The 16819-nt window shown below is 32.1% G+C and overlaps 2 protein-coding genes across 2 annotated transcripts; one reads left to right on the plus strand and one right to left on the minus strand.

Annotated features, from left to right (window-relative positions):
- Positions 1–1321: 1321 nt before the first annotated feature.
- Positions 1322–4756, minus strand: LOC148281046 (huntingtin-interacting protein K). The gene is made up of 3 exons (XM_088227372.1): positions 4543–4756; positions 4264–4371; positions 1322–1932 (listed from the first exon to the last, which is right to left on the minus strand). Exons 1-3 carry the CDS (start codon positions 4690–4692, stop codon positions 1837–1839), a joined length of 354 nt encoding a protein of 117 aa, XP_088083498.1. The 5' UTR covers positions 4693–4756; the 3' UTR covers positions 1322–1836.
- Positions 4757–7940: 3184 nt separating this feature from the next.
- Positions 7941–15686, plus strand: Mapmodulin (acidic leucine-rich nuclear phosphoprotein 32 mapmodulin). The gene is made up of 6 exons (XM_088227373.1): positions 7941–8095; positions 9257–9630; positions 9713–9801; positions 12027–12101; positions 12787–12906; positions 14208–15686. The coding sequence occupies exons 1-6, from the start codon at positions 8048–8050 to the stop codon at positions 14264–14266; spliced, it is 765 nt and encodes a 254-aa protein (XP_088083499.1). The 5' UTR covers positions 7941–8047; the 3' UTR covers positions 14267–15686.
- The last annotated feature ends 1133 nt before the right edge of the window (positions 15687–16819 follow it).

Here is a 16819-nt window from a genome sequence, read left to right on the forward strand (position 1 = left end):
TGATATTTGGCATAGATGGTGACAGTAGTATTATTTTTAGTAACGATAGATGAAAAATACATTCTATCGTGATTATATCAATCTGATAAGATATGCAAAAATACAAATGGTAATACAAAAAGAATTTATGCAAAATATTAAAAAAACTAAATAATTTAATTGAATCTACAGTAGAACTCCAATTTTTATCTTAATCAATTGGGACCGGACCCCATTGGGATAGTCGAAAATTCGGATAGTTGGATTTTTTCTGAAAAAAGGGTCTATTTTAATTCATTACCGTTTGTATATTGAAAATGGGAGAAAAAAATAATTTTAAAGAAAAGAGCTTTTAATTAATTAACTGAAAAGGTAACACTTTTACATGTTAAGTGAAGTTACAAGTGTCGTACATTAGTACAGTACAGGTCAACGTCTCGCCTACAGTCTGTATTGAATGCCACAGCAAGACTTATTTTTGGAATCTCTAAGTTCAGTCATATCACTCCACTACTTCGAGAATTACATTGGCTAGGTTTTCCACAGAGGGTGGAATACAAACTCTGTTGGCTTATGTATAAGTCACTGCACAACTCTGGTCCAGAATATCTAAGGGAACTCTGCATTCCAGATGAACTAGCTAACAGACGTCTTAGATCAGACAGCTTAGATCAGCTACATCTACGTTGAAAGGAAAAGTTATTATACCTCTACGCAAACAGCGCATTAAATTCGGCGAATGCGCATTTGCGGTCGCAGGCCCTATGGCATGGAATGCTCTCCTAGCTGAGGTGCGAAACTGTGAGAGTGAAGTGATGTTTCGAAAAAAACGTAAAACCACCTCGTTCTCTAAATCATTTGAATAAATCCTTAGCATGTGGTGACAAAGTACATTGATTTTCTTAAATTAAAATTTAATTTATATCTTTATATAATCACTTTGTAAAGCGCCCTTGAGGTATTATATTACAAAAATGACGCTATATAAGTTATCCATAATAATAATAACGACATACTGACTGACTTATCAAAAAGAATAGTGGAGGAAGGGAGGACGATTCGCAGAGGAAAGGACAATAGCACGCATAGACAGAATCATTATTTTGCGAATCGCAGTACGTTTCCATGTTGATTTTTTTTTCTGAAATTCTGAAAGCAATTTGGATAATCAGTGATTCGGATAGTCGGCGTTTGGATAATTGGGAGTTCTACTGTATATTATTATTAAATTCTTATACAGCAGCATTCAATTTTTGAGACTTGAAGTAAGTTGGATCAAGATGATCATGGAGTATTCAGAAGGGATTATTATAAATTTGGGCATAAAATACAAACCAGAAAGTATGAAGAAAACAATTTATTTTTTATATGTACAAAAAGTTTTTAATGTTTTTATTCTAAATTTAAGTTAATCATAGATATGAAACATGTTTTTTTTTTTTGTATATGGCTGATTATTAAATGCTAAAACACACCATTGACAAATGTAATCTCCAAAATAAAAGACAGATGTGTTATTTTTATTTATAATGTTGACTGCAAATGTATTATGTATAACTTCACTATATTTTGCAGCCTGGGAGCATTAGTAATCTATAATTCAATTGTTCATGAACATATCCAGATTTGAAAGATATTCAAGTATTTTCATAGCAATTTGAAAATAGACAAAAATTATGCCCAAGAATTCATAAATATGTATGTTGGATCCTGAGACTAAACTTATAGGTATAGAGATTCTAGTTTTACTGTGTGAAAAAGTCTAGTGAAAAAGGTAAAAGGAGAGTTGGTGGATGAATTGCAAACAATAGTTTGCGAGGCGGCATAGACATTCGCCTACAGGAAACATCTTAAATATTAATCAGTTAAGGCTGTTAGTGCGGCCACTACATCACCCTGATGTTCTCGGAGCGTCCTTTCCGCAATACTATGGGACACTTCCATTTCTCTGACCTGAAATTATACATAAAGAATTAGAAAATACAGGCTCTGGTATGTTAGCTATTAACTCGTTTGCGGTTATGCCTGAAATAACTGTCAAAATCGTGATCCTTATTTAGGGAATAATGACTAAAGCCGTCAGTCCAAAAAATATTGGTAGTGAAAAGACGGCTATATCCTAGGTGAAACTGAAGTTATTATATTATGGTAGGATGAGATATTGCATCCCTATAAACAGTCAACGAAAGTTTCACAAGACAAGTTTCTGACCTTCAATGAGGAAGTTCAGTGTCTTTTTTTTCTTTTTTAATAGAATACTAAACTAAGCCAATTTTTTTTAAATATCGTATTATCAGCGCTATGATTTTTTAATGTTTTGTATTTCTGAAATAACTCCGCAAGTGACGTCAGAGGTTGTTCTCTGACAGTTTTTCCGATTGGTTTGTTTACAGTGACCAAACCGGATATCCTTTAAAACTCTCATATCATTGGATGGTTCATATGAACCAGTAGTAGTGCGTTTTTATAAAAATATTTTTTTTGTACATTTTCAAGAAATTTTGCTGTAATTTTTTAAATAATGCTCTAATTTTTACCGCACGCAAGAAATTTTTTTGTATCCAATTTCCCGTAAGGCTGAAGTCGTCATTCAAACTATGGTTCAATTGGAAGTGAAATATTCCAAAAAATAAGAAAGTTATGATAAAGTCCATATGAGTGAATCCTATGAGAAAGAAGTATCCGCAAACGTATTAATTATTATATACCCATACCCATGGATGTAAAATTACGTAATTTTACCAAAAGGCGCAGTAAAATACAGTAATTTTACCGTGAAACATGGAGACTTTTTATTTATTTTTTACTTATTTTATCTTACCTAGACGCACAATTTTAGCTTTATTCCGACAAATATGTTAGTTGAAGCATAAAAACTGTTTACTGACATGATGACGACATTTTTATAAATTGCAAACTAAAAATATTTTTACTAGTTCTTTGCTACTTTTTAAAAAGTTATTAGCTTTTTTACAATTATATTTCAAGATGTTGATGATATTTTGTGTCTTACAATTGATTCCCTCGAAAAAGTTAAAATATTATGACAGTGGTGCAGTGGCGGCCACAAACATAGCTAATATGTAAAAAAGCTGTTTTGATGTGAAAAATTTGAGGTTTTAAAGTTTGGCAGTGTTGGTCGACATAGTGGCCCTTCATCATCATGGTCAAACCCTAATCCGCATCCAGTGACGCATAGGGCACTACATTATTAAATAAACTGCAGCATATCTCGATTGTCTGTTACGGGAACCGGGGTAATTTTACCGTCTTACATATCTAGCCATGCCTCACATTAAAACAAATAAAATATAATTTTGCAATAATTAAGGGTTAAACCAAAAAAGATAAAAAATAAATTTTAACAAACAATGCCCACACCAAGCACAAGAGATTTCCTCTTTTTTGGTGTGGTATTTGATAAGTTTTCTTTATGTGAAATTTTGCCTTATTATGTATTTCTTTTGTAAAAGATTTGTTAATTGTTAAACATGTTACATAAAATATGAAGACATGAAAACAGAAATCGAAGAGAGTTAAGATTGATAAAGAGGTGAAAAAAAGAGTCCCTAAACTCATTTCACGAGAGTTTTAAATAAATTGAACTAAGTTTAAATAATCAAATCATTTTTTATATGTTACCATGTCATTTGTTGTTTTTATTTACTGTCGATATTTCAGACCATATTTTAGTGTACATGGAATAAATATTTAAACTATTAATTTAAACTATTAATATAAACATATTAGCCCAATTATTATGCTAAGTCTATTTTGGGATTGATTAAAAAAAACATGAATTGTGAAAATTTACTAAAACAATTCAGTCTGAAAACAAGTTATGGTAGAGAGGGAAGCAAACCTAGGACCTCTGATCCGCAACACTACCGCAGAATAACAACCCGATTAAATTCTTTAGAACTTATTTATAGTTTAATTAAAATTGAGTCTGTTTAAACCGGTTTAAACTTTTATCCATCCGGATGGATAAAAGTTTAAACGAAAAGTGGTAAATATGACTAAGACACTCATTATAGATTCCAATATGAGCTAAATTGTAAAACAGTAAACTTTAACCAACTGAGGACAGGTTATTGGCCCAATTAAAAATGCCTAAGACCCCCAACAAATAGTTCCCTTTTTAAATACAGTCTAGAAAGACTCGGAAACGTTCAAAATATAGTTAGATGATATAGGCAGATAAAAACTCTTATATTTATGTGCAAGTGCCCAAAAAGTTTCAGATAGTTTTTCTGATGAGGTAAAAACAAGATCTATACTTACTATTAATTCTACATCGTCTTTGGAAATATTTACACGAAGCAACTCTTTTTCCCTGTCCATTTTCTCTACTGCTTCTTTCGCTCGTCTGGCTTTGATGAGAGACAATGCCTAAATAATGTAAAATTTTAGTTTTTAATGTACAAAAAAAACAGTTAACATACGATTAATGTTAATTTAGAAATCCAGTAAAAATATACATGGGTAGCTTTAATTTAACTAATGTAAATCAAAAACAGGAAATTTGACGCATGTGTAAATTTTTGTCTGAAAAATACTTACTCCCAATATGTCTTGAGACGATATTTCTTTTTCCTCTGCATAGTCAGTGACCCTTTCTAAATCTGCTACTCCACTATCATGTTTTGCTACTTTCTTTTGAGTTTTATCTTGAACTTCTTCGCATTCACCATTAACCTCATCGTCGGCCATTTTCGACACTTTTTACCGAATTCTCAACAACTCTGAATCAAAATTATTTTCTATGGAAAAATATGACAGTCGGGTTTAGTGTTGCAATATATTCAAATATTATCGGTACTTGTTTTCTCAATCCCAGTTGAGATTTGAAGGCGGCAAATTTTATATTTATTTAAATATTTTTATCTTTAGATTAATTTCAATGTAACTTTTCATCATGCTTTGACCTTATCAATATTCGTCTGAATTTGTGTATGCTTTGGTCCGAATGTTCGTGGATTTAACGTGTTACATGAGATATAAAAGAAGTAAAAAGATAAAACAAATATTATATTTAAAGACAAATATACATACCCATGGTATGAACAATTGGCAGACAAAAAACTGGTACACATAAACATACGTAAAATAAATAATGACGCATTGAGCAGCCCGGCACCCCTATATATTATATCGTAGCAGGTAGTAAGATGTGTTTTTGGAACATTCATGATATAATCTCCAACACCGTGCACTTGTAAATGGCGCTTCCGGAAGGAAAGCCTGGGGGGCGGGGAAACAAGAAATTTTATTACACGATTTGTATGACTAAAAGAGGGTTGTTTCGCTGAAACCGCTTAGAAAAAAGAAACGCACTACACATTTAAAAATAAATTGCATCCTATTAGCAGGTCTAGAAATTCTCATACAACGTAAAAATGTGTCCTACTGAAAGTCCTGCTGGTAGGTTGCAAAGCCATGGTGGTACGACTCTGGGCGTTCAATTTTTTATCATTAATCTTCGAGGGGCTCTTTTTTATTTCAAGTACATTTTTTTAAATGGTTGGATATCAATATTGTTTAAATATTGAAACTCATATGAAATGATTGATTGCATAAATAATATACAGGGCCTTTATAATATAGAGGGTATGAGCAATTAGGAATATTCCAGCTAAAACTAAGAGGCTTGAATAGTTTAGATATTCTAGATCAGTGATTCTTAACCGGGGCGCCCCCTTTTTGAGCGTTTTGAAATTCTGGCCGTTTTGAAGTTCTGGCGGGGCGTTTAAATTTTTTTAGCATTTAGAGGGCGCTGCAGAAGATCGCGCGGGCATTGTGTCAATATAGAAAAATGAGTTCAATATCAAGTTTTTCATATAAAATATAGGTCCATTCAAAAAAGTTCAAAATATCACCTACAAGTGAAAGTTTTTTACCGTCCGAGGCTGGTAATTAATTTTTTATCAGACGTAGAAAGTGTCAGTTCAAATTTAAAAGAGCAGTTTGTTTACCGATCATAGCATTTCCATCTTCCTATTTAGTAGAGAAGATTTTTAGTACAACGCAATTGTACTAAAAAACGTATTGAAAAAAATCACGAAATCTATTACAAAGAAGTCAAAGAGGAGGTTTGAGATTATACTTGACTAAACTTGAACCTAGTATTACGAAATTGACGCAATCACACGAGGCTCAAATGAAATAAATGACTTTGAGCCGGGTTGTGGTCCCGTGGTAGTATTGTGGACTCACGGACCAACGGTCTCAGGTTCAAATCCCACTCTACCACAACTCGGTTTACATTTTTCCAGCACAAGTTACTTACGACTTTTAGGAAATGGCCATATAATTTAAATATTTAAGTAAATAATAAGAACTCTAGAATTTATCTTTTTCTTAAAAAAATAAAATACATTATGTTTATAAAAATAATATTGTGTTTTATCTGTACTTCTCATCATTTTTTATTTGTAGTAGTAAATACATTGGATACGATACATACCTACGTAAAAAAAATGCAATTTTTTAATTTAGATTTTTGTTCAGGGGAGCCCCCCGAACAAAAACCGAACAAACTAAGTGAGTTATCCACTGATATGAGATAATTATCCACTGAGTGGAGATAATTTTATTGTGGTAAAGGGGGCGATTTTTTCAATACGGTTAAGAAACACTGCTCTCAATGGTGTTGCTTAAACTAAGATAGTTTTAACAGAAAATATGTATTACAGGGAAGGAAAAAAAATCTTAGGCATTTACGGAACTTAATTCGATACATCTAGAACAAAATAAATATTTGTCTGAGAACAATCAAGTAGTCTTAACCATTTACGAAATACTTATATTTTTTTACTCAAAAACTCAATACTCGCCTATTATAGATCCCTAGTGAAGTGTCACGAATCCGTCGAAGAGTATAATATGTGTTATGCAGGCGTTGTATAGGCTGCATTTGGTTTTTTCATCTGATTTCCGGATAGCCTTCATACTGATGAATAGTGCCTTCTTGGCAGACTTCCAGCTTTTATTAAAACCTGCCGTTTTCCTATGCATACACTCCATCAGGTACATAAAACAATTTTGAGAACAGGTGCCTCAGCCTCCAGGCTGTGCGGTGGTTTGACTTTGTAAGGAATGTAGAAATAAAACAACGGACGCAACAACATCTAGTGACTTGGGTGGTCTTTAGTCAGAGAGCTTGCAACAGGTTCTCGCCATCCTAGATGGCCGAGGCTGACAGCTTGTTGACTAGATTTTTTTTTTGCATTAACATCGAATCGAAAATCATCCAGGATTACAGATCTCAGATCAGTTAAAGTGAGCCTTAAACCAGCCAATGAGATCATAAATTTATTTTTAGCCTAGAATTCCATATTACCTTCTCAAAAATATTATCTATCTCTGTTGAAATATGCGTCAATATTAATGAACTTCCTAGGGAGTATATTTAAAAAAATACCTGTTTACAAACATTTGAAATAGTTATAATAGTATTTATATAAAATTAAACTGCAAAAATATAATACAACACGCTCGTTCGTGCCTTAAAATAATTTAAGATGCAAGTAAAAATGAGCACCTACCATGAAAATACCTACTAAATGGTGTAATTTTATTAATTAGATAATACTAAAGACAAATAAAATACTTAGGCACACATTTAAAATAAATCAAAGGTAGCAACGTTAAAGCTGTTTAAAAATAACGCCGTGGATCATTTCAATTTGTTTTAACGAAATCTGTAGAAAGTATACGGAAGAAATAAAATAAAATTATTGAAAAATAATTTTAAAAGTATTTGAAACATTTACGTTAAGCAGTTTACTGTATTTCGAATTATTAAATGTGTATCAAACAGATTTTTATTGATGAAAGTAACAACTAGCATTTTCAATCATACGATTTCAAACTTCCCGCGTCCTATGGCTTGAGAACCCCTCTTCCGATAGAGCGTGTTGAGCGAACCTACCAACGAGCAGTCATTCTCGTTTCTCGTTTCATTTCTGTTTTGAAAGCCAAGCTGCGAGATCCTTCTGCGTAGGTGATTCGTTAATTCGTTGTGTGAAGTGTGGAGTAAAATCGTGTGTGATCTGATTATTTTGTGATGGAGAAAAGGATAGAGCTCGAAAGAAGGGGCAAAAGCCCATCTCAAGTTAGTATATTAATAAGCGATTTATTCCTACAAAAGTGAACATTGTTTTGTCAATACAGGTTCTGTGCATATATATTGAAGTCAATGGTGGTTGATGCATAAGGTTACCTAATGAGCATGTGTTATTTAGATTTATACATAATAGTTTAGCATATTTTCTTTAATAATAACTATTTTTGATTGTAGTAAATTCATCTTTACCTTCTAACGATATTATTCATTCATGCTTCGATGTGTTTGGATGTTTACGCTTGTCGTCTTGTTGGCGTTGAAGTGTATTTAAAACGTTTAATTCGTGAAGTTTTCCAACGGTCTGAATATATTCATTTCGAAAGCTAAATGTTTTTCTCGAAGTGACGTTTCTATTCTTGAACTTAAATGTATTTTCATTATCTGCAAGTGTCACGTCGGTCTACCGAATATGTTTATTCTTTTGACATGTGAGGACTTTAGTTGTGTATTATACGAAATTGACAATATATAAGTAGTATTTCTTCTAATAATTTGATAATTTTTATTTTCAGTTTGTGGTTAAAAAGTGCGTTAATTTGTCTAAATAAACAATGCGGGCGCATTATAAATTACGGATTCGTTTTACTCCGTTTTCGCGCCTTTGAATTGGGCGAGTTTAGAAGTTTGCGTAATTGCTGAATTCATTCGTTAAATATTACTATTTACGTGCCACTCGCTAAATAAAGTTTTTCTTATATTATTGGAATTCGCTTAAAGTCAATCGAGGTCTTATTTCAAATAAATCTTTGGAATTAATTTGACAATGCTTGTTTGGATTTGCCGATTCGTCGGCCATTTTTTTTGTTGCGACGCAAGTGCGTCACAAATAAAAAGTATCGCTTTTGGTTTGTCGGAAGACTTTTGTATTGCTGTATTGATGGAATAATAAGTTGAAGTATATGTTATCCACATTTTTACCACCTTTTCTCAAAATAAACTGAGTTAAATTTTCTATTAGAAAAAGTAATGTAGGGCGGCATTCTTATGTTGTCAACCCGAACTTCGATAACCGCCGCTTGACCGGCCGGCGCTAGTGGTCAATTTTCTCTCAAATGTGTGTCACCGCCGGAGTCATATTAATACATGTGTTGATATTATTCGGCGGGCGTTTAAATATAATTATATATTTACGATGATTTTTTATTTCAGGTAAAGGATTTGAACCTCGATAACTGTAGAAGTACCAGTATCGTAGGATTAGACGAGTATGTAAATCTCGAATCTTTGAGCCTTATAAACGTGGGTTTGACCTCGCTGAAGTGTTTTCCAAAACTACCACACCTGAAGAGGCTGGAGCTCTCGGACAATCGTATCTCCAGCGGTTTGAACTTCTTGAGCACGAGTCCAAAGCTTCAGTACCTGAACCTGTCGGGGAATAAAATTAGTAACCTCGAAACATTAGAGCCACTGAAGGAATTCAGCAAGTTGAAAAATTTAGATCTCTTCAACAACGAAGTTACGGCTATCGAAGCATACAGGACGGAAGTTTTTAACTTGATCCCTTCGCTCAAGTACTTGGATGGGTACGTACAGTCAATGTCTGTTAATTAAGTAAATAAATATGAATACGGAATTTTGGACTAATAATTGTTTTACAATTTAAAGGTATGATCAAGATGATCACGAGGCTGAGGATTCCGATGGAGAAGAGGAGGAAGTAAACGGGAACGACGAGAGCAGCGATGAAGATGGAGGTATGTAGAATATTCCTCATCTCCCTCATAAGAGATCACCTCACAACTTCTCCCGTATTAAAACGATGAAGTTGTGGCTTTGTATTAAGGATAGGGGTTTTCCAGGCTCGGATATTGACTTAGGCAACTTGAGTTTGGAGGAACAGCGGCCTAGTAGCAGACAAACAAAGCATATCCCGCCGCTGCCGGTACTCATGTATACACTATTTGGATTGCTTTTCCATTTGGCCCCCATACAGCTGCGTAAGCACATGTTATGACTTTGTTCTCCTTTGCTCTTGAACCTGAATCCTTTGATGTCTGTTCGGGTGTTTTATCAAATGAGTTATCTAAATCTTGACATACATTAAATGCTTAAGATATAAATTAATTATTTATTATAAAATTTGTAATGAAGCACTTACTTTGTGGTTATTCATTATAATAAAATGAATATAAAACTACTTTTTTTCAAACTTAGAGTAATAACCTAATAGAGTCACTCATATGGATAAAAATAATTCTATGATTATTGACCACTAAGTTATCTATAGATTGCTGCAATACAGCGGGCTGTAGGTACTTGGGTTGAGAATTGCAAGCACTAACCGAAATCATCCGTTCAACATTTGTTTTTAAACCAAACTAAAAATTTGGAACGCTTTTGTTCTATGCAATAGAGGCTCAAGGGCTTCTCTAGAGAATTATTACCATGAGGGTTTCAACCACTTATTTTTTTTTTTTTATTGACCGGTTTCAAAGCTACACAAGCTTTTTTATAAGGTATACTCAACTAATTTATTCTGTCCTATTCTATTTTTACAGTGATTTTTAAATATTACACCGAATTATGGAGCTAATAAGTTAAGTATTTTTGTCATGTTCTTTTAAAGATGGGAAATGTGATGGATACGATCTTTAAATGTATACAGGAGTGGACTAAAGAAAATAAGTTTTATTTGGTAATTTCTTATTATGAATAGCTTTTTTAATTTCTAAGATTTCTAAGTTATCTAATTTTAATATTTTATTTATAATAAATAACCAAATAAACAATATTTCCTTTAGTCAACTCCTTTCTAATTTTAAAGATCGTATCCATCTCACTTCACACTCCCCATCAAAATGATAAAAACTTATTAGCTCCACGTGTATCGATGTAATATTTAGTAATCACTGTAAAAATCAAATTCATTAGTTACGTATACTTGATAAAGAAGCTTGTGTAGCTTTGAAACCGATCGGCATTTAAAAAAAGCGGTTAAAAACAATGTTGTTTGTTATTTATTTTTTAAAGCGAAATGAAAAATAATAGCTGAAACAATTATTCTGTTATTCATTTTATAATTAATGTTTAGTGCTTTGTTCTACTTATTTTTATAATTTTTTTTACTAAAAGAAATATTTGCATTCTAATGATTTAACCAAAGTTTTAAATTTTCGGGACCATTCTCAATGAGCTGTGAATAACTCACTATAAGAAAATAAAAATCTAAATAAATTTTATAAATAATATTTGCCACCCACTTTTTAATGTGTTTTTTTATTTTTTATAATTTTGATTAATATTAATATAGGTATTATGTCTGTATATGAATAATTGTATTATCAATGTTTTCTATACAGGTAACCCCCTTGATCGCGACCCTCGCGAGTGCGGATTCGATATAACACAATATTTTTCTTCATTATGTAGTGACGTTAGAAAATAAACTACAAATAATCAAAATTAAAGAAAATGGTGGTAAAATTGCAGTTGTTGTAGGTAGGGATATCAAATTACCCGAGTCTACGGTGCGATCAATAGGAAAAAAGCGAGGAGAAATTGTTTTTAAAGCTAGCAATGGTTGGTTTGATCGGTTTAAATAACGATTAAACTTGCATTGCTTTAAAATGATTGGCGAATCGGCTAGTACAGACATAGAATCAGCTGAAAAATGTTCGATAGAGTTCTGTGAAAAATCCCCTTTTGATCGCAAAATTTCTCTTATTGCAGCCAAGTCCAGAACGTATCCCCTGCGATCAACGGGGGTTACCTGTATTTTACCAGTGATTTACCCAATTATTAATACTTTCTGTATTATTATGAGAAAAGGAATTCTGTATCAATAAAAAAAATCTTTTGATGGAACCCATGGAAACTCTCAAAATTAAAAATAATTACCCCAGAGATCAAAATGTTGAATGGAACAGTTATAATAATAAATTAAAAATAGTTTTGCAATATATTTAAATGTCTCTTTCAGGATCCGGGGAGTTTGATGAAGATGAAGATGATGACGAGGAATTATCCCTCAGTGCTGTATACAATGATAATTTGGGTAATTGAAAATGTTTGATTTTAATTATTAAAGTTTAAATTTTAAACTGTGAAAATTAGATTAGAAGACAGACAAATTTACCATATGACAGTGATATGGGCATTGAAAGCAGTGTGGGGATATGTCTTTCCCGCTAATGAATAATGTCCAGGAAACTTTAGTTATGATATCAGCAACACATTTATTTGAATTTATAACAAACTAGATTATGAAAATATAAGGATCATTTAAATACTAAATCAAGATGGATATATAGGCAATACTGTTAAATGTATTTAGCAAACCAGGGGTGCTATTCTGAACGCAAAAGCGTGCGTAGAAAACACATTTCTAATGCGTATATATGTACTATACATATTTATAAATGCTAATAGAGCGATCTCTTTGCGTACAATTCTGTTCAGAAGGTATTCAGGGCTAGTCAGCTGGGCTTACCAGCAAGCCCAGCTGACCAACGGTGAACAGAAGAGAAATCGTTTAAATTATCAAAGAATATTGAAAAAATATACAGATATCAATTCAATATACCTTTAAAATTGTTTTTCAATGTGATTCCAATTATTATTTCACCTACAAACATTTGAAAATTATAAAAATATTCTTGATCTAGCATAATAGTTACCTAGGTTCTAGATTTTTCTTTAAGGGACATGGTAACTCACACACAGTTGTATTTGTATTATAGATGAAGATAGTTCTGATGATCAGTTTGAGGCCAACTCGGGAGAAGAAGAAGACGACGACGAAGGGTCTGATGATGGAGAAGACGGAGACCAGGAAGATGGAAACCCACCGAGGGAGCCAGGTGTGTATTATTTAAAACACTTGTCAATATTTTTATGTTAGTTTAAATGTAAAAACTTACTATTAATTATTTTACTGAGTAAATAAATTTCATAAATATTATTAAATATATGCATATAACCATTTACCGGTTTAGTAAAATGTTTGACGCAAAGTTAATGCTTTAAATATTAAAATACATTTAATATCCCAAACATTAAATGTATTTCTTTAATCAAATCTTATCAGCTTTACTTTAAGTGTATATGGATAAATTTATTTTATTTTATTTGTATGTTATATTCTAATAATAAAAAAATATACATTGTGCACATAGCCTTAAAACTCAAATCGGTAACATTTACAATAAATTCATATCAATTAGAGAAACGCCTACATTATAAATGTTATCCTCCTCTATATTATAAAATATGTGTACACTGGAACCTCTATTTATTGTACCTTAACTTTATTTTTAAAAAATCGTTACAAAGATTATTCTTTATCACGTATTATATGCCTAGTAAGTAAAAGAGTAGGGCATTCTACAAACGAATAGTCGATATAATTATATCACACATGACGATTATTAAAAAAAAAAAAAAAAATTGTACCGTGTTGCAGTAAAACCCCTAAATTACATTTTTTAAGGGACGGACATAAAAAATGTAAATGGAGGGCAGTGAAAAAAAATAATTCAGGAAATATTTCTATATTAAAAAAATTATGTAGCGATGTTTGAATAATTTTTTTTAATTGCAAATTTTTAAATATCATTCATAAATAAATCAACTTAAACGAGAAAATGTCAACATTAAATGTTCGTAAAACACAATAAACAATTATACAAAAATGGCAGCAATAATTTCGATTATCGATTTAACTTACTAACAAGTTGGTATAATGATAGAGACTTGTGCTGTCAGTTTTCAGTGGGGATCGCACTTTTTTCCGACCAACAAGTTAGTATAATGATTAGAGACTAACTTCAGACTCTTCAGAGTTGTCAAAAACACAAAAATGGCGGCAATAAATGTACGCAAAACATATTAAACTGTCTTTAAAATTTCTATAAAAACGTTATGGGTCTTCAAAAATTATATATGTAAATCCTGGAAAAACGCAAATTGTGATGACGTAATTCCGGGGTTTCACTTTTGAAACCATGTAAAAAGAGGTTCCAGTGGACCTTAAATTTTTCAAAATGTTTTATTTTACAGTGAATGTGATAAATTAGCTTTATTTGAACCAATATCTGGTCGCGTAATTTGCGAAGCTTGTATATGTAAATAGACAATCCCAGTAAGTGAGTTCTGTTTGCAGAAGAGAGCACCCGAGGAAAGAAGCGGAAACATGAAGAGGAAAGTGAGACGGGTAACTGAGTGGGTGTGTAGTATAGTATAAGTGATGAAATCCTCCCTCACTGGTTGGCGTGTGTCGTACCCTGAAGGAAGACGAAAGTCAAGTTAACAACACGACACTGATGACCAAATGACGGACTCCTGTGGAATACATTATAATATATGTTATATATTTTTTTACCATGTTGACTGCCTGGGTATTATTTTATGTATACATTTGGGTGAACTTTAGTGCCAGGTTTTGTTAAATTTATTTGAATTCATCATTAATAATAAGTGTACACATTCTTTTTTCTCGTAATCTAATCAAGTCGAGTTTTAGATTAGCTGTTTTCGGAATTATTCCAGAAGTGGCGGAAAATGTTCAAAATTTCTTATTACTTACAGATCGTCGGGCCAATTCTCGATGGTCCATTTATATTTAGGTATTGAAAGTAGCTGTAAATATTTAGTTATTTTCACGGAGATTATTTCGCTGGATTGGTTTCCAAGTTAGTACCTAGATAATCTAAAATTAGCGATTTCTTTCTGTACTCATTATATACGATAAGTTCCGTCTAACAACAGAAGCTTCTAATTTACCAAAGTCAAGGCATTTAATTTCCTCGAATGAACAGTCCTAACAACGTGTTAATGTTAGATTTTATGGTAAATATAAATCTGAATGTTGAAGTAATTATATTTATAGAGTATTATTTAATTAATCGACAGAGACTGTTGTCTGTTCGCTCTCTGATCTGCTTCACACAACTTGTCCCGGGATTGGAGAAGCTTCCCCCACTTGTGTCAATTGTATTGTTAGTTGTTTTGTCGGTATATCTACTGCACGCACAAATCACCCCATCACTCCCTCTATGTACATAGGCATTCCGAGTGTATTCATTCTCTTTTGGTTTCCACCTTGATCTATGATTATTAAATTAAACATTCATCGTTACATAGTGTAGTTTGCGTGTATATTTTGTACAAGTACGTGAAATGGATGTTTTTATTTTCCTAATTATTTTTATAGTTTTGTCCAAGTATTGGTAAATAAATTTATAATTAAGAGCGGGTAATAAGTTATAAAATAATTGACCAAATAGACAATATGGAGCGTATGGCTATATGGTGTATCATGTTACGATGTTCATTCACTTTGTGCGTGCCTTAGATACACCGAAGAAAGCGATCGTCTATTTTAATTTGTCATTTCCCACTCGTGTTGTCATGCTCTACAGCAACGTGAATGACTCGTAACTAATTTTATCTATCCGAGCGAAAACATAATTTTTAAGTAATTACTCTTCGTTATGAAAGGGTTTCCCATTAATTTTATTAAATTGTAATTCCTGGCATATATCTCCCTAGTTTGGTATCTTTGGTCACATTATTTTAAGCTTTTTGATAATGTGTGACTGAGTAAGGTTTTATTGACATTATTAAATTCCTTTTTATGAAATACTATTTGTTATTCTTTGAAACTCCACAATCCTCTCCCATTTTTTTTTTTCTTTGACAAAAAAGCTTTAGCTTAATCTTAACCTCGGGGGGTGAAATCCAGTATTTGTCTGTTAAAATTTGGACAAACTCAAAATATTTTTGAGTAAACCAACTGGTCCGAAAGGAAGTATAAAAAATGAAAAATATTTTCAGACATTGCCTATTTTTTTTTTTTTATAGTAGGTGAAATAATTTAGTCAGATGAATTTCACCCGCATCGATAAAGGTTAAGTATATTGAATTGAACACTGTTTTAAGACCATTTGAAGTTATTTTGAAGCACAACAAGATTGGTCATTTCTGTATATGTTAACACCTGTAGATAGAAAGATCTGTGCTTCATAATGCAATATATTGCAATATATTTAATCATGTTACTCCACAAAGTTTCGGCGATTCAATAAATCAATACAGGTTTTAGCTCTAACTTCACTAAAATCAACAGGTGAAAGGTTTTAAAGAATGTGGATATTCAAACATAGGCAGAATGTTGAATGTCACACAATGTGTAAAGTGACCACTCAAACCAGCCAATGACGGTTCATAAGCCCTGTAAATGACCAGACTTCCATATTCCCTTCAAAAAATAAAATTTATTAAAATATTTTAGTTAAAACCTTTCTTTATAGAATTGTATTCTCAATTTATTATCTTCAAATTACTATAACAAATTTTAGTTCAACACTTAGTCTTTATTGAGATCCCAGATACCTAAGTTTAGTCTAAATTTGAAATGGCATAATCTGCAGGTCTAAAAGTAATTATATTTTAGTTACATAAAACTTTTAAACATATTTTTTAACAGAAATATCTTTAAAAATATTGTTTTTATCTAATTTGTGTTTTTTTATTATTGCGTGATTTAAAAAAAACAGTCATTTTGAAATGGCAAAATTGTGTGATTTCCTAATTTTGCAAGCGTTTTACCAGACTACAGCCTTAAGATGCCAGCACTTCTTCAATCTTTTGCACATTTTCCAAAAATGCATTGGCAGAGATTGCTAGAAATCCTCGCAACCTCAGTCCGCATATTTCCTTTCAGTTTTGCGGTGGTGGCAGGTTAGTTTTTGTAAACAGTGCTCTTGACGCACC

The sequence above is a fragment of the Micrasema longulum genome, unplaced genomic scaffold, assembly GCF_059751315.1.
Source record: "Micrasema longulum isolate JH-2025_06_02 unplaced genomic scaffold, ASM5975131v1 h1tg000501l, whole genome shotgun sequence".
NCBI classification, from domain to species: Eukaryota; Metazoa; Arthropoda; class Insecta; order Trichoptera; family Brachycentridae; genus Micrasema; species Micrasema longulum.